Raw genomic sequence first — 24,914 nt, forward strand, 5'->3', positions numbered from 1 at the left:
AAGTCATTTTAAACACAAAGGCTTACCTTTGGGGTGTCTCTGAGAATGCCTGACATTTCTCCCTGAATGTTGACCTGAACTGGGAGGTTCGAGGTGTAAGAAGCACTGATGGTGGAACAATAATGACAACAAGGACAACAATGACGCCACAGGTGATGGCCAATTTTTTTTTTCGGTCCATCTTAACGGTTGAATTTTTAAATGATCCGAGTTGATTTTGCAGACCTGTAACAGAGGAAACTAGCTGCACATAACGTAGGAGCGTTCACATGTGCTTTGCCGGTGGTCAAAGGTTGTTTATAAAGCTTGCCTTATCAGTGGACTGTGATCATTAACAGAAGGGCTTGTTTGTTTTGTTTCTTTGCCAGTAAGTTTATACTTTCTTCTGTCGAAGTCAGTGCAGTAGAAATGTTGTCAAAGCTGGTCAGGCTCAAGTCCTACACACACTTTCCTAAGTCACAAATACTCAGATGGTCATTCATCAGTACAGATAACTCGTTCTGGTGAAGAGTTTATCAAAACAACAGACAGTTTGTTGCTATTTTACATTTTAATTACATACTAATTATAGATTTTTTTTAATTAGCCATATTTTTTTAAATCATTTTTAATGTTACTTCCACCCCCCGGAAGCCTCTGTCTTCAAATGATGAACGGCTTCTTTGCGGTTGTTTTATATTGAAGAAGCCACAACAGTTTTTGACCACATCACATCTCGTTTCCAGTTTTCCTACATTTTAACTGCTTCATTTTTCAATGAACATGCATTTATGTGATGTGACGCGACGCAAGTGTCACGCAACCATTATTTAAAACCAAAGAACACATGTACGACCTCATATGTTAGTATTTTATTTAGAAATACAGTTAAATCCACCAGCGAGAGGAGATAAAATCATCAGTTAAAACACACAAAAACATGTAATAAAAGGTTGAGCCTCATTCAAAAAGTATCTCCAACATTTATGAAAGAAAGATTCACTCATCTTTTTTATGTAAAACTGGCCCAGACGTACAAAAATATTTCAAAGTCATGTACAAAACAAGAGTCATTGTTCTTTCTGTGGGAGGTTATCTGCTCTGTCTGAGATGGTCAGAGGTTTTCACCAGCAGGATCCACAAGGTTTCTCCGGGTCGGACCCACATTCTTCAATCTGAGCTCTGGAAGAATAAATCAGTGTGCTGTGAGAAGACATAAACAAGCTGACAACATTTTGGTTTCTTGGCGTTATACTCACTCAGGCACTTCCTTGCAGTTATACTCCATTCCAGGATCTAGCTTTGCCTCCAAGGCTACTAGAGAATCACTTTTACAGTTTGCACTGAAGAAGACAAAAGGAGGACAAAAAAATTAAAAGAGCTTATTTCAAGATCAGGATACCCATTGTTTAGCCTTTGTTAAACGTTTGTAGATACAGGAAAATCTTACACAGGGTTCTCCTGCATTGTTGCTATAATGGTTCTTTGGTAGAAAGAGCTCTGCTTGCTCTCAGCCTCTCCTCAGATTAAAACCTATCTTCATAATAATAAATGGCGAGTAATTCATGGACGTGCTCCTGGAGCCAGACTAAAGTGCTTTCAGTCTAATGAGAATTGAATGAATCTTTAAATTAAATTGTTAAAAGCGCTGGTAGGTCATGTACAGGCAAGAAAGATAACAGCATTAGTGTCCTCACTCGTTGTAGTATCCAGTAGTGTATACTTGTACATTGTTGGATGTTAATCAACAGAAATGACCATTCTGGACTGATTGATTTGTTTGGTAAGTCTGTTTTGTTGAACTGTTTCGTTGCAATAATAAGGAAAAAGATAATTACGCCTTGATCCTGTCAAAAGAGTAAAGTGACGTCCAACCCACCTCATCGGATCCACAGGTTTGGGGATGGATCCATTCAGCAACACTGTGACATCACCACATGCAGCATTTGCAAACTGCACACACACAGAGGACTTTAATGGAAAATACACTTGAGAATTATCCAACAAATGCACTTCATCTGGTCAACAGCACCGTTCTGACAACCACTTGCACACGTTTCTTCATGTAGACACTCTTAGATTGAGAAGAGATTCAAGGTTGATCCCACAGTTAAAACAAGGAGCATTTCCAGACTCTTTTATTTTATGAACAGCATCTTGCTCTTTTGTTATCATATAATGTGAGGTTAAATGATCATCAGTGTTCTCCGCTACGTAGTGAAGTCACACTAAAATGATGAAAATGACTACTCTGTCCAGTTTTCCCTTTTTTAAAGTCCCTCTATGTAGCTATACCACTACTGACCACATGGGGGACACAAAGCTAAGCGCTAGTCGAACGAAATGGTATTACAAGTCATCATTAGAATAGTGCTGTCCGTGGCTGTTTTATCAACATAACAGAGCTACATGCCCGCATGTGGTCAAAAATTGTATTGCTATTTAAAGTGCCCTAAAAAAACATGTTGCATCCCGTTTAAATGATGGACACACACACAGATGATATGAAATCTAAAAAAGTTGGGGATCCTGTAAAATCATTTTAAGTCCAAGTAAAGCAAATTCAGTGAATTGACTGAAACACAATGTGTGTTGATATTTAAAAACATTAGCTGATGTTAACAAATTCTAAAATAAAAATAGCTGTTAAGCATTTAAAAATCTGATGACTGTGTGAAAATGAATTGATGAGTTTGACTACTAAAGGCAGCGTTAGCCATTTCTGATTGCCGTTGAATGTGTTGGCATTTGAAAAGCTGGACACGGGCAGCAAGCTCCTCCCTCCCCTTGCTGATGATTGGCTGAATGTTGGTTATGGTTTTGGGAGACATGGCGTTTGTGTAACGATATTTGCATCTAGCAGATGCTGGTGAGGGAATATTATTAACTGAATGCAAGAAAAACATTTCTAAGTTAGATACTATGTTTAGAATGTCTTATACTTCCTTTTAAAAAGCACAAACCTTTGCAATATTTAGCTTGGACTTCAAGTGAAACTGATATTTTTCTGTCCAGGATTCTCGGGCTGGGGCTGAAATCCAGAAACCGAGTCTTTAATAAAAGTTAAGCGGCACCAACTGCCAGAAATAGTTAGAAATATCTCCAATACATTAGCCTACAACAAGCTAAATATGCCATCTAGCTACATATCTGAATTATTTAAACCTACTACTCAGCCATTGTGAAAGTAATGCCTCTCCCCTGGATGTCAGAAGTTGCAGAATGTCAGGAGATAAAGAACAATTGGTGTTTTATATCATATATGTTCAGATTATCTGTTCGTACAAAGGCCGTCAATTTCCTCAAATCAACCATGTTTGACCACCTGAAAACACCTGGTAAATCTGAACAAGGTCCCTGCCAGTGAGATTATTTAATAAATAAATAGAGCACAGAAGATGTAATTATTAAAATCAGAATAAAATAAACTGCATATTATAATTTCTTGTAAAAGTTAGTACGCTCTCATCTAATCATGGTGAGTCTAAGTGTGAGGAAAAGTCAAACTCTTTGTGGCTTTAATATTTTGATTATTTAGGCAAGGCAAGTTTATTTGTATAGCAAAATTCAACACAAGGTAATTCAAAGTGCTTTACATCAACATTAAAAGCAGCAAGACACAATTGAACAGTAAATAACAAATAAAATGATAAGAAAAGACATAAAATAATAAAAAGCACAAGTTGTTAAAAATAAGGGCAGTAGAATACAGCAGGTAAGTATTTAATTTAAGAGTACGCTTCAGTAAACAGTAATGTTTTTAGGCCTGATTTAAAGGAGCTGACAGTTGGAGCAGACCTCAGGTCTACAGGAAGTTTGTTCCACCGGTGAGGAGCAGAATAAGATAAGATAAGAAATCCTTTAATAGTCCCACAGAGGGGAAATTTCCAACTGAAAACTGACTAACTGAACGCTGCCTCACCTTGCTTGGTTCTGGTTCTTGGGAACCACAACAAACCAGATCCAGATGAACCTCATCTTCATAGGGAACTAACAGATCAAGCATGTATTTTGGTCCAAGACCATTCAGGTCTTTGTAGACCAGCAGTAAGATTTTAAACTCTATCCTTTGACTCACTGGAAGCCAGTGTAGTGATTTAATGACCGGTGTAATGTGGTCCAGTTTCCTGGTGTTTGTAAGGACTCTGGCTGCAGCGTTCTGGATCAGCTGCAGCTGCCTGATAGATTTCTTGTTCAGGCCTGTAAAGATGCCGTTGCAACAATCCAACCTACTGTAAATGAACGCATGAATACGTTTTTCCATGTCTTGTTTAGACAGAATCCCCTTAATTCTAGCAATGTTTTTCAGGTGGTAATAAGCAGATTTATTGATAAACTTTAGATGGCTGTTGAAGTTCAGATCTGAGTCAATAATTACACATTTAACAAAAATGAAGTCACAAAGAGAAAAGGAACATGTGGGCAATACTAAGTATCCCCTTACTGCTTCAGTAGGTTTAAAGGTAGTAAGTTAAAGCCAAATGCTGCTAATGATCAACCCCATATAAGGTTAAACAAACAAAAACAAGAGCTACATCTCAGACTTTGTTGAAACTGGGTCGTGCAACAGGAAAATAATCCAAAGCAAATCAACAAATCTACATTTGTGTGAATGAAGAAAAACGTAAACGTCAACACAGATGAAACGCAGTGGTGTCTAACCAAACAAGCCAAAACCTGAATGCCTGAATGGATCAAAGCTATGCTGGAACGAGAAATGGCTGAGAAATCCCCCCAAAAAAGGAACCATAGGATTAAAAGATGACACATGACTGTTTCAGAGCAAGTGCTCCGGCTGTACTTGCAGTTAATCTAGTAATGAAAAGAATATTGTTGAGTTTTGTGACAGAATGAAAAAGAACACATGTCTTCCCAGCTTCTTTCTGACCGTTTGATGTCAGAAAGGTTTAACTCCAGCAGGCCTCGGTGGTTAAACCCCTTTCAATGCAGTAGCGGATACGGGACCTGCAATTAAAGACGAAGGAAACTGGGTTTAGCGCTCTGGGAGTGAGTCCCAGGGTGCAACAGAGCCTCTGCTGATATATGTCCGGTACTTACTCAGATACAGGCGTGCAGCTGTAGGTGATGTTTGGATCCAGCATGTTCTGCAACAGCTGCAGAGACTCTCGGTTACAGTTTAAGCTGCACAGAGGAATTGCAAAGGGAGCATAAACATAAAAATACATAGTTTTCTTTTCGTTGTAAACACAGTGATCATTAAATTTACATAGAGCTCATTTTTTGGAGCTTTTTCTTTTTTGCAACATATGAGCCATATAATCCAGCTAATGCTGAACATTAGCTTTGAAACTCTTTAGTGACACGAGTGTGGCAAATGCTCTCAATTCCTCCCATCCAGGTGGCTGATCACAAGCTTTCAGCTTTTAACCCATTTAACCACTTTTTACCTGACAACCTGCAACTTTCCATCACACTTGACATGTGTTTCCTTGTTTTCCCAACAGTCCATTGCACACACAAAACTAACAACTCTAGTTTCTGTCTTGTTTTTTTTCTCATTTTGTTTTTTTTAAAAAGAGCGAAAAAGCAAAAGAAAAACATATAAATACAGTTATTCTCTTTTTGTCTATTGTTCCACAAAGGAAGAATAATACACAGATTTATGTTTTGTCTAAAAATGGAAAAAATGGAGTCAAGACATTGAGTTTAAAAAGAAAGCTGTTTCTTTCGTCTCACCGCACGTGTGTTACCAGGATAAGTCCCTGGAATACCAACCAAGAGGACTTCAGTTAAATAATGCTAATTTGAAACTTTCATTTTCACTCAGCCTGTTATCAGGTTCACTCACGCGGGGTTTTCCTTGTATGGTGCAAAAGGGTCGAACCTGCAGCCATGCAAACTGACTGGAACACGCCCACCTTATTTCAGTGACACTTAGCTATTTTAGTTTGGCTTGCTTAGCTTATTGCAAATCTTTTCTGCCAGTTAACGTCACTTTATATTACTTCTGATCAAACTGGGCCCTTTTTGTCGAGTCAACAAAGAAATGTGGAAAGAAAAAAAGTACTGCAGCACTAAACAGGAAGAAGAAGAGATAGTGTAACAATGGTGACCAATAAGTCTTACTTATTGTCTCTAGTAACCAAAATGACCTTCAGGTTAACCACCCTGGGATGAACGAGTCTCTTCACTTCAATAGCACCAAAATAACTGGGTGAACAGAAAGAAATACAGGAAGAAATGGAAAATGGGTTAGGATCTTAGTTAAACAGCCATTGGAAGTTTGACTTGTCACTCATATGCTGCATTTTGAAAAGAATATTTCTGATATAAAAAAAATGCTCAATTTAAAAAAAAGGCATATTCAAAGGATTTATACTTGCATGTTTTGTATCAACGTGTCAAAAATAAAACAAGTGAAGGAATATGAATGCTTTTCTTGTTGATAATAGGTCAAACATCCTGCCATTGTGAGTTATTCATTGTTACTGACCTGGTAGGATCAAATGGTTCCTGGGTCCGTCTGTCTAGCATTACACTGGCATCCCCACAGGCATAATCTGCAAACTACATTTACAAATACACTATATTATAAACACATATTTCAACTATTCAGATGGAGAAAATATAAGAAACAAATCTATAAAAAAGCAATCTCCTGTCGGGCTGGTGTGGTGAGGACCCAGATGCAGGAGAGTGAAAGGCAGGAGTTCAACAAAAAAGGGTTTATTTACTAAAACCAAAAACCAAAAGCGCTGCTTGGCAGGATCAAAAAACAGGGATCAAAAACCGTAAGCAAAAACTTGGCAGGACACATGGAGGGAAGCACAGTACGGTACCACAAGGAGCAAGGGGAAGACAAGACCAGATATACACAAGGGGGTAACGAGACACAGGTGTGAACGATCAGGGCAGATGGAAGACAGCCGGGGCAAAACAGAAACACAAACTGGGGGAAACGTCAACCACTGACATCTCCTCTCTCTGCTCTGGATCCTGTTCTTCATTAGCTCCTCTCCAAACCCATTAATGTTTGGTTTTAGTCTGAATCATTTGAATAGTAAACATTTACCCTATAATGCCTTTGTAAGATATTTGAAATATTTACTAAAGTATTTTAGTAGCTCAGCCTCAGACAAAGTTTCGAGAAGCAAACACACGTTTATACAAGATCACATATGCTTGTCACCAAAAGTAGCAAGTGATTGAGGTTTAATTACTCTCTGTGAACCTACATGGCACACCTGTGCTGTGAGTTAGAGGGAGTAAGTGTTTAAAACCAGGTCTAAAAGCTTCAACAGTCCCAGGGGTTCCGTTTCCCACAAATGGCAAAGTGGGAAAAGACCACCAGAGCTGGACCAGCCCATCTGAGAGCAAGTATGTTCATGGTTCTTTGCTATATCAATGCGGAGTGATGTAGATGTGTTAGTGTGTTTTTGGATCGTCCTCCTTCCCAGTTTTGACTGAGCTTTAGCTGTCAGATAGATGTCTTCACATTTGCCTCTAGAATATTCTGGTATGCAGATGTCTAATGGTTTGTCCATTAGACATTGTTCCAGTTTGTTCAGGGGTATCGTTCCAAACCTTGAGTTGGAATGAGTTGGAATCCATGTTTCCTGTTACACAGAAGAGACTTTCTCCTGGGAACCATTCCTAACAAACCATACTTGTTGACTCTTCTTCTAACTGTGCTTTGCATTTCTCTGAGCATTGAACAGTCTGTGCCTTTTTTTATTTTAATTGTTTTACAACCCTCTACAGATCAATGTGCACCAAAAATTGCTCCTCTGAGACGACTGCAAATGGCTTTCCCTCTTGGCGTTGCATTAATACACATCTGAATGCTCCAGACCGGCTAACAGCTTCATTTTTCATTTAATTACATTTTGCACCAAAAATAACCTAGAATTAAAAGGGAGGTCCTAAAATTAACACATGACTGTATTACATTAAAATAACAGGTGTAGCTGATATAATTACAGCGTGTTACACTTCCATTACGTTTGATTAAAGGTGTGTTCTATAAATACAGAACATTCAGTTGTCTGGTCACAGTTCATGCCACTGGGACCATCATAGCAGGAGAGGTGCCGTTCAGGATCTGACGCAGCTATGCTGTATGCTGTTTGGCTGTCGTTCAAGAAGAAATCTTTTCTAGTGGTGGGTACTTGTTCAGGGAGGTCAAAGTTACTACATAAGTCTTCTGCGTTTATGGTAGAACCCGCTAGGAGGATTATCATCTCAGCAGGTCTTCCCACAACCAGCCCCGTATGGAGGTTAGAGCGAAGTCCTTCTGAATAAAACCAAGTTCATTTAATCCAGCTTGAAGCCATCAATGAAATAAGAAAAGTTGCAGTTCACTGACACAACGGGTCAAACCCAGCCAAGTGACCGGGGGTCTCAGCAGAGATCTGCCAGTCCTCCCTTCAACCCTTGCAATGCAACGTTTGACATGAGGATGTTTGGACAGATTTGATAAGAAAGAATGTAAAGTTTCGTCCCGGTCGTGGAACACTGGACCAGCTCTATACCCTCCGCAGGGTGCTCGAGGGTTCATGGGAATTTGCCCAACCAGTCTACATGTGCTTTGTGGATCTGGAGAAGGCATTTGACCGTGTCCCTCGTGCCGTTCTGTGGGGGGTGCTCGGTGAGTATGGAGTCCGGGGCCCTCTATTAAGGGCTGTCCGGTCTCTGTATGATCGGAGCAGGAGTTTGGTTCGCATTGCCGGCAGTAGATCAGACTTGTTCCCGGTGCATGTTGGACTCCGGCAGGGCTGTCCTTTGTCACCGGTCCTGTTCATAATTTCTATGGACAGGATTTCTAGGCGTAGCCAGGGGCCGGAGGGGATCCGGTTTGGGAACCACAGGATTTCATCTCTGCTTTTTGCAGATGACGTTGTGCTGTTGGCTTCATCGGACCGGGACCTTCAGCATGTGCTGGGACGGTTTGAGGCCGAGTGCGACGTGGCAGGGATGAGAATCAGCACCTCCAAAACCGAAGCCATGGTTCTCCACCGGGAAAGGGTGGTGTGCCTTCTCTGGGTGGGTAGAGAAGTCCTGCCTCAGGTGGAGGAGTTCAAGTATCTCAGGGTCTTGTTCACGAGTGAGGGAACAATGGAGCGTGAGACTGACAGACGGATTGGTGCAGCGTCCGCAGTTATGCGGTCGGTGTACCGGACCGTCGTGGTGAAGAAGGAGCTGAGTCGAAAGGCTAAGCTCTCGATTTACCGGTCAATCTACGCACCTCCCCTCACCTATGGTCATGAACTTTGGGTAGTGACCAAAAGGACAAGATCGCGGATACAAGCGGCCGAGATGAGTTTCCTCCGCAGGGTGGCTGGACGCTCTCTTAGAGATAGGGTGAGGAGTTCGGTCACCCGGGAGGAGCTCGGAGTCGAGCCGCTGCTCCTTCACATTGAGAGGAGTCAGCTGAGGTGGCTTGGGCATCTGTACCGGATGCCTCCTGGACGCCTCCCTAGGGAGGTGTTCCAGGCATGTCCCACCGGGAGGAGACCCCGGGGAAGACCCAGGACACGCTGGAGAGACTATGTCTCTCGGCTGGCCTGGGAACGCCTCGGACTCCCCTCGGAGGAGCTGGAGGAAGTGTCTGGGGTGAGGGAAGTCTGGGCATCTCTGCTGAGGCTGCTGCCCCCGCGACTCGGGAACGGATAAGCGGCAGAAAATGGATGGATGGATGGATGGATGAATGTAAAGTAATATGAATCAGTGTCATACGTTAGCGTAAGGTAAGCCAACAAAGCTAAAATGGCTAGTTATGATTGACATAAGGTGGGCGTGCATCCCAGACTAGTTGGATTATGAGCGAAAGGATGCTTCAAAAGCACTCTTCAGACAAGGGTGACGTCACAGAGAATTCGTCCAGTTCTTCTTATACAGTCTTTGGGTAAAACAAGCAGTCCAAAAGGGATTTAATTCATTGAAACATGATGGCTAAATGCACCATTTACCATTTTGCTACTTACTTCAGCTGATGCTTTCCTCCAGAATGAAGTCTCAGGGTTGATTATGCACTTGTCACACAGATAGGTGTAGGTTTCTAAAACAAAATCCAGATTAATTTAAAGTGCATGCTGCGATGAACAGTTTCCAAACCTGCAAGAAGAATCTGCCATCTATAACTGAACCTGTTCTTACCTTTGCTGCCCTTCTTTCCGCACCAGGTCTGATCATTCATTATGTAGCCCAGCAGCGTGTCCTCTAAGGTGATAAAATGATCCCTCTTCTTAGTAAACTCATGGACCAGACCTTTTGTTTTGCTCCAGAACATTGTCTAATCCCAGAATGACACCACGATGTTAAAACTTGTGCATTGTGGAGGTACAATATGTTTTTCTTGAAATAATGTGCCAGTTAGTGCTGAAATCACTGGGGTATACTTTGCCACATGAGTGTGTGAAGGGGTTCTTCGTAAAGAGCTGGTCATAGGCATCCAACGGAAAGTCACACGAGTCCAGCCCCACATAAGCATCCTCAAACAAACTCAATAGATCGTCACATCTGGAAAAAAAAACCCAACAAAGTGGAAACTGGCTGTGAAGCAAATGGTATTTGATCAAACAGGAAGTCATTTTAAACACAAAGGCTTACCTTTGGGGTGTCTCTGAGAATGCCTGACATTTCTTCCTGAATGTTGACCTGAACTGGGAGGTTCGAGGAGAGAGAAGCACTGACGGTGGAACAATAATGACAACAAGGACAAAAATGACGCCACAGGTGATGGCCAATATTATTCTTAGGTCCATCTTAATGGTTCAATTTTTAAATAAATGATCCGAGTTGATTTTGCAGACCTGTAATAGGAAACTAGCTGCACATAACGTAGGAGCGATCACATGTGCTTTGCCGGTGGTCAAAGTTTGTGTTTATAAAGCTTGCCTTATCAGACTGACATCATCAACGGAAGGGCTTGTTAATGCACCTTTGACAGTAAGTTTATACTTTCTTCTGTCAAAGTCAGTGCAGTAGAAGTCACAAATACTCTGATAATCATTTTCATCAGTACAGATTTTATTTATTGGTTTATTTGACAGGGACATTGCTGTAAATGTGCCAGAGTTAGCCAAGAGGCTGTTTTTCATCTGTAGTCCCTGGACAGATGTAAGAATACAGAAAGGTACATCAAGTACAGAAGTACAGAAAGGTGCAATTAAGTTTTAGTGCTGACAGAGCTGAGTATTAATCAATCATTTCTTTAAATGAGCTCTAAATAAACGATATGTGTCCAGTTCTCTGATAGTTGCAGGGATGGAGTTCCATTCTAGTCCAGCTTTAACAGAGAATGCAGACTGACTGAAAGCACTTTTTCTGAGTGGAATAATACAATACCCTCTTGCTGCACCTCTTGTGAACCAATCAGCAGTTGTTCTAATTTTGACAAAGTGTCTGAGTAGAGGAGAAGTCAGGCCGTATATAATCTTGTGCATAAGACAAACATCTACATATTTAATCCTATTTTCCCAACTCAACAAGTTATATTTTTTTAGTATTGGACAATGATGAAAATGTACTGATTTCTTATCAAGGATTTTGAGTGTTCGTTTATACAAAGACTGTAATGGTTTTAGAGTAGTGGTGCTAGCCTGCGACCAGGTTGTTAAGCAGTAATTGATATGGGAATATGACCATAGAATGCATATACATCTTAGCTGCCTCTGTTGACATGTAATCTCGAATGAACCTGAAATTTGAAAGATTGAACTTGACCCGGTTACAGACCTTTTTCACCTGAGCCTTGAAAGAAAGTTTTGAATCAATCAGCACTCCGAGGTACTTATATTCAGATACGACCTGTAGCTTCTCCCCTGAAACAAAGACATCAGGCTCTACAGTAGAACTGTTTGTCTTGGTGAAAAACATACATACTGTTTTAGACACATTTAGTTGCAAAAAGTATTGCTTTAACCATGCCGTTACATGAACCATGGAGTTTGTAAGTTCATCGGCAACTTGTGTCATGCTTCTTCCATGTACATAAATTACAGTGTCATCCGCATACATTTGGATATTTGTGTCAGGACATACGTCATTGATATATAATGTAAATAGCAATGGGCCCAGGATAGATCCTTGGGGGACACCTGTAGACAGATGGAGGGCAGCTGATTGATGATTCTGTACTCTGACATACTGAGATCCATTCAACAGATATGATTCAATCCATTCTAGTGCATTCGTAGAAAAATTAAAGCTAGACAATTTAAACATGAGAATTCTATGATTAACAGTGTCGAAAGCCTTCTTACGGTCAAGAAACACAGCTCCGACAATACCACCTTTATCCAATAGAGATTTGATGTTTTCTGTGAAAAAACAGTTGGCTGTCTCAGTTGAATAATTGGCTCTGAAGCCAAATTGCATTGGGTGCAGGGCAAATTAACTAGTATTCAGATGGCAGGTGATTTGCTCAGCTAGAAATTTCTCTGCAACCTTTGACACTGTAGGTAAGATACTGATAGGCCTGTAATTACAAGTAGAAAGAGGAGTCCCACTTTTGAATATTGGAACAACTCGTTCTGGTGAAGAGCTTATCAAAGCAACACAGTTTGTTGCTATTTTACATTTGAATTACATACTACTTATAGATTGTTTTTGTTAAATGTTAAAATATGACTGTTACTGTACTGCTGTTTGATGTGAGAGGAGCTGACGTGATGACGTCAGCGGTACGTCATATAAAAGGGTGTGTTCGCGCCCTGCTCACTCTCTCTGTCCTCTGCACCTGTTGATGAGAGCAGCCGGTATGTGCGTCGCTGAAGCTGTAATAAATACGCCACAGTTGGCTGAAAGTTTATTAAGTCGATTATTCTTTACAATCTTACTTCGGCATACTGCCAGTGTGACCAAGGTTTTTAACAGGTTATGGGCCCAGGTCACGAAATAGATTCTAGGCTAGTCGACGACGAGCAAAGTAAGACGCCGGCCTGCTGGTGCGGTGAGGTAACGGTAGCTGCAAAGTATAGCTAGTTTAGCGGTGGGAGAACCACGCGGAGCTAAAGCTGAGCTAACGGGCAGCCACGAAGCACGAGCCATGACGAACAGAAGCAAGAGCAAGTGGCCCACGTTTGACGGGCGAGCGGAGGAGTATGAACTCTGGGAAGAGAGGATGCTGTGCTGCATGCATGGAGCGGGTCTGAAAAAGACTATCCTGGAAGAACCAGCGGGACCCTTGACAGCAGAGCAGCGGGCCCTGGATGACAAGCTGAACGCCGACGCATATTGCGCGTTGGCACCGCTTCTCGACAACACGAGTCTCGGACTTATATTCAGGGAGACAAAGGATAAGGGCCGGGAAAGCCTCAAAGTATTGAGGGAACATTATATTGTCAAAGGTAGGCCACGCATCGTCTCCCTGTACATAACAATGACTGCACTGAAGAAAGCTGACACAGAGACTGTGACGGAGTATATTATCAGGGCAGAGCAGATTATTACCGCGCTTAAAAGCGCAGGTGAGGCGCCAAGCGAAGGGCTGATGATGGCGATGATTATGCGGGGACTACCAGAGAAATACAAGCCGTTCACGCTGATGGTGACGCACGGCTCAGTGAACATGTCGCTGGGAGAGTTCAAGGCCAAGCTGCGGAACTTCGAGGCTGCGGAGGACACCAACGCAGCCGCCGAGGAGGCGGGAGAAAGGGTGCTGAAAGCGCGGGCGGCGCCAAAGAGGAGAACGAGCGGACCCCCGACGGAGCTGGCGTGCTGGAGATGCGGGGAGAGCGGTCACCGGAAAGATGCCTGTAAAAAGGCGGTTTGGTGTGGTTTCTGCAAACATTCCGGGCATGCAGACAAGGTGTGCAGAAAGAAACGTGGACAGAGCGCTCGGTACGCGCGGGTCCAAGATGGCGTATACAGCGGCGGCCACGGAGAGGACCGAGATGACGCACGGAGAGCAGCGGGAGGAGACGACTTCTTCTTCAGAGCGGAGACGGAGAGCGGCAGCCGGTCAGCGCAGCAGGTCCTGAGAAAGGGGATGATTGTGGACACCGGGGCGTCATCCCACATCATCAACGACAAGACGCGGTTCAAGAGCTTTGAGAGCGACTTCCAGCCGGAGAGGCACAGCATGGAGCTGGCAGACGGGAAGCGCACTTTCGGGTTGGCACGAGGTAAGGGAGACGCACAGGTGTGCCTCATAGACAGTGAGGGGCGCCGGTGTAAGGTGACGCTGAAGAAGGCCCTCTACATCCCTTCCTTCCCTCAAGAACTGTTTTCAGTGAAGTGTGCTACTGCTAATGGTGCCAAAGTATTCTTTGAGGAAGGTAAAGATGCTCTTGTTACCCCCGATGGCACAAGGTTTAATATTCATGTGAGTAAAAGAATGTACTACTTGCAAACCGAGTGTGATGAATATGATGTGTGCAATGTCAGCCATGATATCCAGACATGGCATGAGATAATGGGTCATTGCAATTACGAGGATATATTGAAATTGCAGGATGTGACAGTAGGCATGCATATTAAAGGTGCAAAGCGCAGGCCTGATAAAGAATGTGATGTGTGCATACAGGGAAAATTCACTCAAATGAGAAACAGAGGTCCAACTGAAAAGGCAAATAAACCACTTGAGATGGTGAACACAGATCTTGCTGGTCCAGTAAACAACAAGTCTATAGACGGTTTTAAATATATGCAGTCTTTTACAGATGTGTGTACCGGGGTAGTGTTTGTTTACTTTCTGAGAGCGAAGAGTGATGCACTTCAGGCTACTGAGAAGTTTTTAGCCGATGTAGCGCCTTATGGCAACGTAAAATGCATACGGTCAGACAACGGAACCGAGTTCATTAACCGAGAGTTCCGGGCACTACTGAGGAAGAACAGGATCAGACATGAGACGTCCTGTCCTTACTCCCCGCATCAGAACGGGATAGCTGAGAGGGAAGGACGTACTCTTTTCGAGATGGCCAGATGTAAGCTTATAGACAGCAACTTACCTAAGAGTCTGTGGCACCATGCTGTTCAGGAAGCAGCGTACACAAGAAACCGGTGCTTTAATAAGCACACAGGTACCACCCCATACACAGCACTGACGGGGAAAGAGTGTAATCTAGCCAGGATGCACAAGTTTGGATCAGTGTGCTACGCCTACCAACAGGACAGAGGTAAGCTGGAATCCAGGTGTGGTAGAGGACTTTTTGTAGGGCATGACAAGGGCAGTCCTGCTTTTCTAGTTTATTATCCCGATAAAGGGAAAGTGTAGAAGCACAGACTGGTGAAGTTTGTCACCCAGACCACATGTGAGAACGAGACACAGACGCAAAAGCTGGGAATGGACCCTAGAACAGGTGGTGAGGAAAGAGATACACCACAGTCTAGTGTGAGCACAGATGAGCGGGCTGTTAGCCCACAGTCAACTGAGGATAGTGGCGAGAAGCACCCCAGGGTCACATGCCTCAAGCAGTGGGAGGTATCCAACCCGAGAGCGTAAACCGCCGGGGTATCTGAGGGATTATGTTACTCAGGAGGACTTTGAGGAGGATGACAGTACACTCACCAGCATAGACTATTGCTATAGAGCGGTGTGCGGTATACCGACAACCTTTAAAGAGGCCATGACATCATCAGCGTCAGAAAAATGGCAGAGAGCGATGGGTGAGGAAATTAAATCCTTAGAAGACAACCGGACCTTCACTTTGACTAAGTTGCCAGAGGGCAGAAAGACAGTGGGAGGAAGATGGGTATACTCCATTAAAGAGGACAGTGACGGACATGAGCAATACAAGGCTAGGTTTGTAGCCAAAGGATACAGCCAGAGAGCGGGGATAGATTATGGTGAAACATTCTCACCTACAGCAAACCTGACCAGTGTTCGTGTGGTGATGCAGAAGGCAGCCCAAGACGACTTGATTTTACACCAGATGGACGTGAAAACGGCGTATCTGCATGCGCCCATAGATAGAGATATCTATATGGAACAGCCTGAGGGTTATGAAAAGGAGGGAGGAAAGCTAGTATGTAAACTAGAGAAATCCATTTACGGCCTGAAACAGTCAGGGCATAATTGGAATGAGATGCTTCACACATGCCTGATAGAAGACAACTTCACACAGAACCCTGCAGACCACTGTGTGTACTCTAAAGAGTCTAAGGAGGCGGGGAAGGTGATAATTGTTATCTGGGTGGATGATCTTATCATCGCAGCCAACAACACCAAGAGCCTAGAGCCAGTGAAAGGCATGCTTTCCACCAGGTTCAAGATGAAAGACCTAGGCAGGTTAAAACATTTTCTGGGTATAGATTTCAGCCAGTCTGGCGATTGTGTAAAAATGTCACAAAAGAGGTATGTGGGAAAGATCCTGGATCGTTTCTGACAATACAGGAGTGTATTTACCTGGAGCAACTACTGAAAGGTATTGATACATATGAGTACTTGAAAACTGTGGTTTATGAAGACAACCAAGGAGCTATTGCACGAAAAATCCTGTGTGCAGGCAAAGATGTAAGCATGTGGACATTAAATACCATTTCATTAGGTCCACTATTAGAGAGGAGAAGATGACACTGGTTTACTGTCCCACAGATGATATGGTTGCAGATGCAATGACCAAACCTGCCTCCAAGTTAAAGTTGAGGAAATTTGTAGGGGTCATGTTTGGTGTGTAAATGTTTACCATTTGACTGCCATGTTATTATTTTTTATTTATTTGATTTTGTAAAGACTGTACAGTATACAGAACATTCATAAGTGGGAGTGTTAAATGTTAATATATGACTGTTACTGTACTGCTGTTTGATGTGAGAGGAGCTGACGTGATGACGTCAGCGGTACGTCATATAAAAGGGTGTGTTCGCGCCCTGCTCACTCTCTCTGTCCTCTGCACCTGTTGATGAGAGCAGCCTGTATGTGCGTCGCTGAAGCTGTAATAAATACGCCACAGTTGGCTGAAAGTTTATTAAGTCGATTATTCTTTAGAATCTTACTTCTGCATACTGCTAGTGTGACCAAGGTTTTTAACAGTTTTTAATTAGCAAAATTTCTTTTAATCATTTTTAATGTTACTTCCACCCCCCGGAAGCCTCTGACTTCAAATTATGAACGGCTACTTTGTGGTTGTTTTATATTGAAGAAGCCACAATGGTTTTTGACCACATCACATCCCGTTGCCAGTTTTCCTACGTTTTAACTGCTTCATTTTTCCATTCACATGCATTTATGTGAAGTGACGCGACGCAAGCGTCACGCAGCCATTATTTAAAACCCAAGAACACATGTACGATCTCATATGTTAGTATTTTATTTAGAAATACAGTTGATTCCACCAGCGAGAGGAGATAAAATCATCAGTTAAAACACACAAAAACATGTAAAAGGTTCACCCTCATTCAAAAAGTATCTCCAACATTTATGAAAGAAAGATTCACTCATCTTTTTTATGTAAAACTGGCCCAGACGTACAAAAATATTTCAAAGTCATGTACAAAACAAGAGTCATTGTTCTTTCTGTGGGAGGTTATCTGCTCTGTCTGAGATGGTCAGAGGTTTTCACCAGCAGGATCCACAAGGTTTCTCTGGGTCGGACCCACATTCTTCAATCTGAGCTCTGGAAGAATAAATCAGTGTGCTGTGAGAAGACATAAACAAGCTCACAACATGTGGGTTTCTTGGCGTTATACTCACTCAGGCACTTCCTTGCAGTTATACTCCATTCCAGGATCTAGCTTTGCCTCCAAGGCCACTAAAGAATCACTTTTACAGTTTGCACTGAAGAGGACAAAAAAAATAAAAGAGCTTATTTCAAGATCAGGATACCCATTGTTTAGCCTTTGGTAAAAGTTTGTAGATACAGGAAAATCTTACACAGGGTTCTCCTGCATGACCAGAACAACCTTCAGCTTTTTCACCCTGTTGTAGTGTAACCTGTTCACCTCGATGCTCGCAAAAATACTGAAGGAAAAAAGATAAAAAGGTTAATTGTTAATAAAGTACAACATTGTTGCTATAAAGAGCTCTGCTGGCTCTCAGCCTCTCCTCGGATTAAAACCTACCTTCATAATAATAAATGGAGAGTAATTCATGGACGTGCACCTGGAGCCAGACCAAAGTGCTTTCAGTCTAATGAGTAAACTCTTTAAATTAAATTGTTAAAAGCGCTGGCAGGTCATGTACAGACAAGATAGATAACAGGATCAGTGTCCTCACTCGCTGTAGTATCCAGTAGTGTATACTTGTACATTGTTGGATGTTATTCAGCAGAAATGACCATTCTGGAGCTTTATTTTCATTGCTCTGTGTTTTTTCAAAGGAGTTCAAACCATCTTTAGCCCATACTGTTGCTTTAAACACACCAATTGATTTGTTTGGTCAGTCTGTTTTGTTGAACTGTTTTGTTGCATTAATTTAATAATTAATAAGGAAAAAGATAATTACGCCTTGAACCTGTCAAAGGAGTAAAGTGACGTCTAACCCACCTCATCGGATCCACAGGTTTGGGGATGGATCCATTCAGCAACACTGTGACATCACCACATGCAGCATTTGCAAACTGCACACACACAGAGGACTTTAAAAGGAAAATACACTTGAGAATTATCCAACAAATATTTGTAAATTTTTTTGTAAATATTATCAATTTTTTTGAGTGTTTACTATTTTTTTCTCTCTTGTACATACTCTTTTTCTACTTTTTATATTGCTCTTTTTATTATTTACCTATTTATTGGTTATTTCTATTTTACATTTTTTGTATAAAGTGTGTGTGTGTTTTGGCTGCTGCACGACTGAATTTCTCCTCTGGGAGATCAATAAAGTCTTCTATTCTATTCTAAATGCACTTCATCTGGTCAACAGCACCGTTCTGACAACCACTTGCACACGTTTCTTCATGTAGACACTTTAGATCAAGAACAGATTCACGGTTGATTTCACAGTTAAAACAAGGAGCATTTCCAGACTTGATATTGATATTTAAAAACAATAGCTGATGTTAAAAAATTCTAAAATAAAAATAGCTGTTAAGCATTTAAAATTCTGATAACTGTGTCAAAATGAATTGATGAGTTTGACTACTAAAGGCAGCGTTAGCCATTTCTGATTGCCGTTGAATGTGTTGGCATTTGAATACCTGAACACGGGCAGCAAGCTCCTCCCTCCCCTTCTGTCTATACCTTTTACCTATCCTAAGTTCCTAAGTCACTTTTGTACAGACTCACCCGGCACTTTAAAACCTAATTTTGTACATTTCCGGTCTACATTTTATTTTACTGTTTATACTTTTTATTGTTTATACATTTCATTTTATCTCTTATATATTTGTTTTTATATTTGTATTGTGTTGCACCAATCCCCATAACAAATTCCTCGTGTGAAAACTTGGCAATAAACCCTTTTCTGATTCTGATTCCGATTGCTGATGATTGGCTGAATGTTGGTTATGGTTTTGGGAGACATGGCGTTTGTGTAACGATATTTGCATCTAGCAGATGCTGGTGAGGGAATATTATTAACTGAATGCAAGAAAAACATTTCTAAGTTAGATACTATGTTTAGAATGTCTTATACTTCCTTTTGAAGAAGCACAAACCTTTGCAATATTTAGCTTGGACTTCAAGTGAAACTGATATTTTTCTATCCAGGATTTTCGGGCTGGGGCTGAAATCCACAAAGCGAGTCTTTAATAAAAGTTAGGCGGCACCAACTGCCAGAAATAATAATAGTAATACCTTAGCCTCAAGCTAAATATGCCATCTAGCTACAGTACATATCTGAACTATTTAAACCTACTACTCAGCCATCGCGAAAGTAATGCATCTCCCCTGGATGTCAGAAGTTGCAGAATGTCAGGAGATAAAGAACAATTGGTGTTTCTATGAGGAAGATGAACATCATTATCTTTCACAAAATAAATGTATTGGTAATGGAAGTATCAGTAAACATCTTCAGCATTAAAAGGGGTGCAGAAGAGTCAAATTAACTGATTTTATGTACTTTATAATATTTGTGTTCCTGCTGAAGAGGCCACCAACAGCTGATGTGAATCAGTGCCGAGTCATTTCAAGTTGAACTGCTTTTCTTTTTTCCCTTCTTACAGTTTTTACGTTGTATGTTCTGTCAATAGTTTGTTCTCGCCAGGTTGGTATTTGTCTCTGAATGTTGTTTTGAAGATACGAACCAAACCGAAGCAGGGCCTCTCTGAATGTGTGGGTCGCTGTTCAATCTGGAGCGAGCTCTGTAATGTGGCTCCAAGGAAACTGACACAAAGCCTCATTGATGAATTTACCAGCCGTGGGACCTTTTTCCTTCCTCCTCCCCACCACTATCAGGAGATATTTCCTGGACTTCACGGTGCACATCTGTCTGTTTAGCCATGGTGTCTCTTTGGGGAAAAACTATTAAGTGTTTTATTTTATTTTACTCACACCAGCTGAGGCTTGGTTCCAAAATGAGCGAACAGGGTTGTTTTCACATTCTGTCCATCCCGGGCAGTCGGTGGTGAATGTTTCTATGACAACAGCAACACATGTTCAACTTTGGTGAGCCACTCATACAAATTGAACCAAAGCAACAGGACACAACAGAACCAAAATGAACAGAAAAGTAGTGGTAAAGTAAGGAGATGTGCACCATTGGGGGTAGAGTTATTCTTTATCTCATGTCTAAAAATAATAATAAGCATGAAGTTCAGGAATCAAAGAAGTGGAGGGTTATTATACAGGCATGAAAGATTTACATCACTCACATATTATCTTTCATTAAAATACCATCCAGTCAGTGGGTGGTACCCAACAAAGTCATTGGACTGTGAAACTCCCATCCTCTAGTGACCAGTCATTGCCTGATACTCTTTTTCCTTTGTGCCCATGTTGCACGAATTGAACCGGACACCGTATGTCAGCCACAGTTGTGAAAGTTATCACAGATGTGAAATCCAGCCACAGAGACCAAAACCGTGTTTTTGAGCCAAGCTGTAAAAACGATTGTTTTGATGCAAAGTTGGACTTTTTCACGAGGATCAATGGGGATTGACTCACGTTTGGAACCAGCCCCTAGTGGTCAGTACACAAACTGCAACTCATGTCATTCCTGCGTTTGTTTCAGTCCAGAAGGTGGGATGTTGGTGCATGGTTTGCATGCTTTAAACGCTACGAGTCACTGCAAGATTCTTGGCCATCTCAGACAAAAGATGGCTGTTGTGAAAGAATTGTGTACAGTTTTCATCGGGAGTCCAGATCAGCTCTCAAACAACGTACAATGTGAGCGGCTCAATGATCAGTCAGTACAGTCATGCACATCTAAATCAAGCTATTGGAAATAATCCAGCTAAGGATTTAACTGGAGTTTCCGAGAAATACGAGTATATATGTGCGGAAGAGAATCGAATTATAGAGTGAGGTGCGTTCGACTCTGCGACGCTAGGTGGCGCTACACGCCCTTTCGTATTGGCATTCTTCTGGTTAGTTACAACAATTAGTAAACAAATGCTACGGATTTGAAGCAGACGTATAAGGAGGACAACAACATGCAAAGATATGGACACCAATGATGCAGCAGCTCTCTTCTTCTGCTACTGTGTTGTTGTCATGCCATGACTGTTTTTATTCCCGATTTCGCGGTCTCGTCACATCTGGAAGGGGGAGACCCAGCCAGTCACTGGCTCGGCTTACCCTGGTTTGTAAATGCAGATTAAATCAAAATAGGACCGCGTTATCTGGCTCTAATAGCTTGATTTCAAGAGCTCCAGTTCAGTTCAACTACAGCCCGACTAAAGTGTATACATGGTTTTTAAAATGTTGATATCAGTCGGACTAAGGCAATAATTCGACCTTCTCTTAGTGCATGTAAATGTACTGACTGTCAGTCACACTGGTCTCCAAAGCTTCTCTGATATAACTTTTAGACTTTACCAGGCAGTGTACGACCCTCTGTACTAACTAGCCAACTAAAATACAACCTGAAATGATATTTTAATGCAACACCTACAGTACAATCCCTTGAAAAAACAAAATGCAGGAGAGATCAAGCTTTAAATCTGAGAAAAAAAATCTGATTTGATGGAGTTGTGGCAACAGAGGTCCACACTATGAAGGCATTGCAAGTTGTCACACACATTGTTTGTATTTGCATTTGAGTCTTATCACAGTATTACAACTATGTACCTCGAGGTTCCTTTGCAAAACTGGCATCCCATGTTGGCTTTTCTCCAGCATGACATGGACCACATTCGGCATCACAGCTGATTCTTAAAAGCATTTTCGGCACACATAAAAGCTACTACAGAGTAAGTTACTGTAATGTTTTGTTTGTTTAGTCTCTATATCAGCATGTAGTCTTTAACTCAAGAGGGCATCATCGTACTACAGTCTGTGCACGCTAGTTTTGAGGCTTTCCCCAGCATTAAGCAGATCTGACTCATAAATATCCTATAGGAATGTGAAAATACTGCAGTTTGCAGGAGCCATTAATCATTGTGGCCTCGGAGATGTTTCTGAAGCAAGGAGGCTGTACTTTCTGTTTGTTTTCAAACTCTAACTGGCTCTTACAACCTCTTCTAGTGAACAGGTCACCAGGTACATGCAAAAGTGCCCTGCAGCTTATAAGGAAACCTGGTGCACCTGTATCCAGTCTATAAACATGCTTTGTTGTTTCTGACTGTAGACTATTCGCCACTGCTGCTGCTTTTGTCACTATTGCAGGAGGACGGTTGTGCCTTTGTCTGTAGATCGGTGCAGATGTGGAACAGAACTGGATAACTGTGCAACCGTGGCCCATTACGGTAAATCTACCCCCATGTTCAGACAAAATGCTAAAGTTTGAAGACTGAATGTTGCAAATGCTTTGCAGGGAATATTTTTTGAAACTCAGTGATAATAACCGTGCTGACTCAAAAGGATGGGGAAGTGACAAGCAAGGAGCTACGCCTCCTCTTTCCTCTGAAAGGAACTAAACAAATCAGTTGTGTTTTTAAGTTTTTAAGTGAAGACTCTTACCATTGCTGCCCTCCTTTCCGCACCATGTTAGCCCATCCAGGACAGATCCCAGCATGGTGTCCTCCAGGGTGACATAACAATCTCTCTTGGCAGTAAAGGCATGGACCACATCCTTTGTTTTACTCCAGAGCATCACCTAACCCACAAACAAAACAGTTACCACACCTCAATGCAACATCAGCCCTGCAGAATGCACGACAATACAAGTTGGCATGTCTTTTTTACCCTGTTGCACGATGGAACGAAGGGCGCCTCAAGGAAGAGAGCATCGTAGGCGCCTACGGGAACATTACAAGAATCCCGGCCGACATAAGCTTGTCGAAATGCATCCCATATCTTCTCACAGTTGTAACTGGAAGGTAAAAGGCAACATTTTCATCAAAATACACAACACATTTCATCCAAAAATCACATCTCCAGTCAATTATTGATGTATAGTGCAGACCCTGCAGAAAACAGCAACCCTGACCTTTACCCAAACTCTGATTTACTTTTAAACCAGAATCAGAATCAGAAATAAGTTTATTGCAAAGTAGTTTAACACACACAAGGAATTTGTTGTGGTGATTGGTGCAGTACAAAAGAACAAATAATATTAAAAGAAAAAAATGTCCAACATGTTGGTTTTAAAGTGCCGGAGTAAACATCTCCGGGAGCGTGATTGCTTCGCTGAGCCTTGTCAGAGTCGCACTCCGGTATCAATGATGTGAGTAAAAGCTCCAGCCAAGACTTTCCAGGCATCCATCATGACATGCCTTGTTTTCATGATGACATGCCAAGTTTTATTCTCTTTTTACATGTCTTGACCTTTTATCCCTTTTATCTGGATTTTATTATTTCTGTTTCCTTTTTAATTATCAAACTGTAGTACTTTGAGATTCTCAGGAATGTAAAGTGCATTATAAATAAAATGTATTATTATTATGATTGCCTTCAAAGCTGTGAAATTTAATTGTTTAATTATGTCCAGTCCACAGCTGATCTACCAACAGGCTGATGAGGGGGAAAAAAAACACCAACAACAACAACAACAAAAAGGAAACTTACTCTTTGAACTTTTGACACCTCTCCAAAAATGTGGCTTTGACTTCATTTGTTCGTGGTCGGAGCGTCACTCCCAGCACCACGGCCACGGTGATGACTACAACCACAGCGAGCAGGACCAGGAAGATGAGCAGCCGGCGTCTCCTGAGCCTTTTGTCCAGCCCGCCGTACTGCTCCTCCATGAGTGCAGGGACCAGAGACTGTTGTTTACCGTCACCAGCTGATTCACTCCCACCACCTCCTCACGGGGACCTATTTATACCGCGGAGCGCGCGAGAGCGTCGGCAGGCTCGCGCCCGTGGCGCTGCGCCAATCAGGAGCGAGGACGCGGTGGGATCACTATTTCTGATGTCTCGCAAGCAGCTCGGAGCTGTTCAACCCCTGCTTGATTTAGTTAGTTAGTTAGTTAAAGTTTATTTCAGTCATATATATACCTTCAAGTCAAGTGTTCATTTCATTTTCATTTTTCATTTCATATTTATTTATTTCGAGCAATAAACATAACATAAGTTACCTGCGTGCAACATAAAATTAAACAAATACCTTTTATCAGGTTTATCAGGTGCAGGTTCAAAATACAAATTAATTCGTCAACACTCGAAAGGGAGTGGGAAGAAGAAAATTTATTTAATCCCACCCCTGTTTCTCATTAACAACTTGACAGATTTTTTTTTAAGGCTTCCTCCTGTCTCAACATTTTAACCAAAAAAATGAAAAAAAGACCTATATCAAATTATAAAAAAATTTCTGGATTTCTACAGTTCACCTCACCTAAATTCACACACATTGTGGCTACGAAATGCAGATGCATTTCATGGCCACAATGCCTGCAAATGCAGGAACAATGTATATAGTAATATTTATAGTTAACCGTTAACTTATATTTATAATAAACCGTTAACTTATATTTATAATAAATACCAGCAATGGTAAGAGTAACAATACCAGAAGGTAATGGACATAATGGACATGGACATATAGTACATACA

At 41.7% G+C, this 24,914-nt stretch overlaps 2 protein-coding genes across 3 annotated transcripts; both read right to left on the reverse strand.

Annotated features, from left to right (window-relative positions):
• Positions 1 to 835: 835 nt before the first annotated feature.
• On the reverse strand, positions 836 to 24,166 carry LOC133423196 (ADP-ribosyl cyclase/cyclic ADP-ribose hydrolase 1-like). Of its 2 annotated transcripts, none has more exons than XM_061713353.1 (8): positions 23,929 to 24,166; positions 23,107 to 23,233; positions 22,882 to 23,017; positions 20,314 to 20,396; positions 18,367 to 18,440; positions 17,756 to 17,842; positions 1,239 to 1,322; positions 836 to 1,161 (listed from the first exon to the last, which is right to left on the reverse strand). In XM_061713353.1, the coding sequence occupies exons 1-8, from the start codon at positions 24,105 to 24,107 to the stop codon at positions 1,104 to 1,106; spliced, it is 828 nt and encodes a 275-aa protein (XP_061569337.1). In that variant the 5' UTR covers positions 24,108 to 24,166; the 3' UTR covers positions 836 to 1,103. The 2 variants fall into 2 exon arrangements, with proteins under 2 accessions (XP_061569337.1, XP_061569336.1); XM_061713352.1 differs by lacking the exons at positions 836 to 1,161; positions 1,239 to 1,322 and adding exons at positions 17,181 to 17,498; positions 17,576 to 17,659.
• LOC133423198 (ADP-ribosyl cyclase/cyclic ADP-ribose hydrolase 1-like) lies at positions 4,254 to 10,774 on the reverse strand. Its single transcript, XM_061713354.1, has 8 exons — positions 10,549 to 10,774; positions 10,338 to 10,458; positions 10,096 to 10,231; positions 9,924 to 9,997; positions 6,434 to 6,507; positions 6,067 to 6,150; positions 5,038 to 5,121; positions 4,254 to 4,944 (listed from the first exon to the last, which is right to left on the reverse strand). Exons 1-8 carry the CDS (start codon positions 10,701 to 10,703, stop codon positions 4,887 to 4,889), a joined length of 786 nt encoding a protein of 261 aa, XP_061569338.1. The 5' UTR covers positions 10,704 to 10,774; the 3' UTR covers positions 4,254 to 4,886.
• Positions 24,167 to 24,914: the final 748 nt, after the last annotated feature.

Source organism: Cololabis saira, chromosome 22 (assembly GCF_033807715.1).
Source record: "Cololabis saira isolate AMF1-May2022 chromosome 22, fColSai1.1, whole genome shotgun sequence".
Taxonomy (NCBI): Eukaryota; Metazoa; Chordata; class Actinopteri; order Beloniformes; family Belonidae; genus Cololabis; species Cololabis saira.

Excerpts from the sequence above, each read along its gene's own strand:
- LOC133423198 (XM_061713354.1), bottom strand. The coding sequence starts at position 10,703 with ATGGACCTAAGAATAATATTGGCCATCACCTGTGGCGTCATTTTTGTC. Across the intron at positions 10,459-10,548 it reads TTCTCAGAGACACCCCAAAG|ATGTGACGATCTATTGAGTT; the intron begins GTAAGCCTTTGT and ends TTTTTTTTCCAG. Across the intron at positions 10,232-10,337 it reads TCACACACTCATGTGGCAAA|ACAATGTTCTGGAGCAAAAC; the intron begins GTATACCCCAGT and ends TTCTGGGATTAG.
- LOC133423196 (XM_061713353.1), bottom strand. The coding sequence starts at position 24,107 with ATGGAGGAGCAGTACGGCGGGCTGGACAAAAGGCTCAGGAGACGCCGG. Across the intron at positions 23,018-23,106 it reads TCGTTCCATCGTGCAACAGG|GTGATGCTCTGGAGTAAAAC; the intron begins GTAAAAAAGACA and ends TTTGTGGGTTAG. Across the intron at positions 18,441-20,313 it reads GGAACCAAGCCTCAGCTGGT|TTTGCAAATGCTGCATGTGG; the intron begins GTGAGTAAAATA and ends GTGTGTGTGCAG.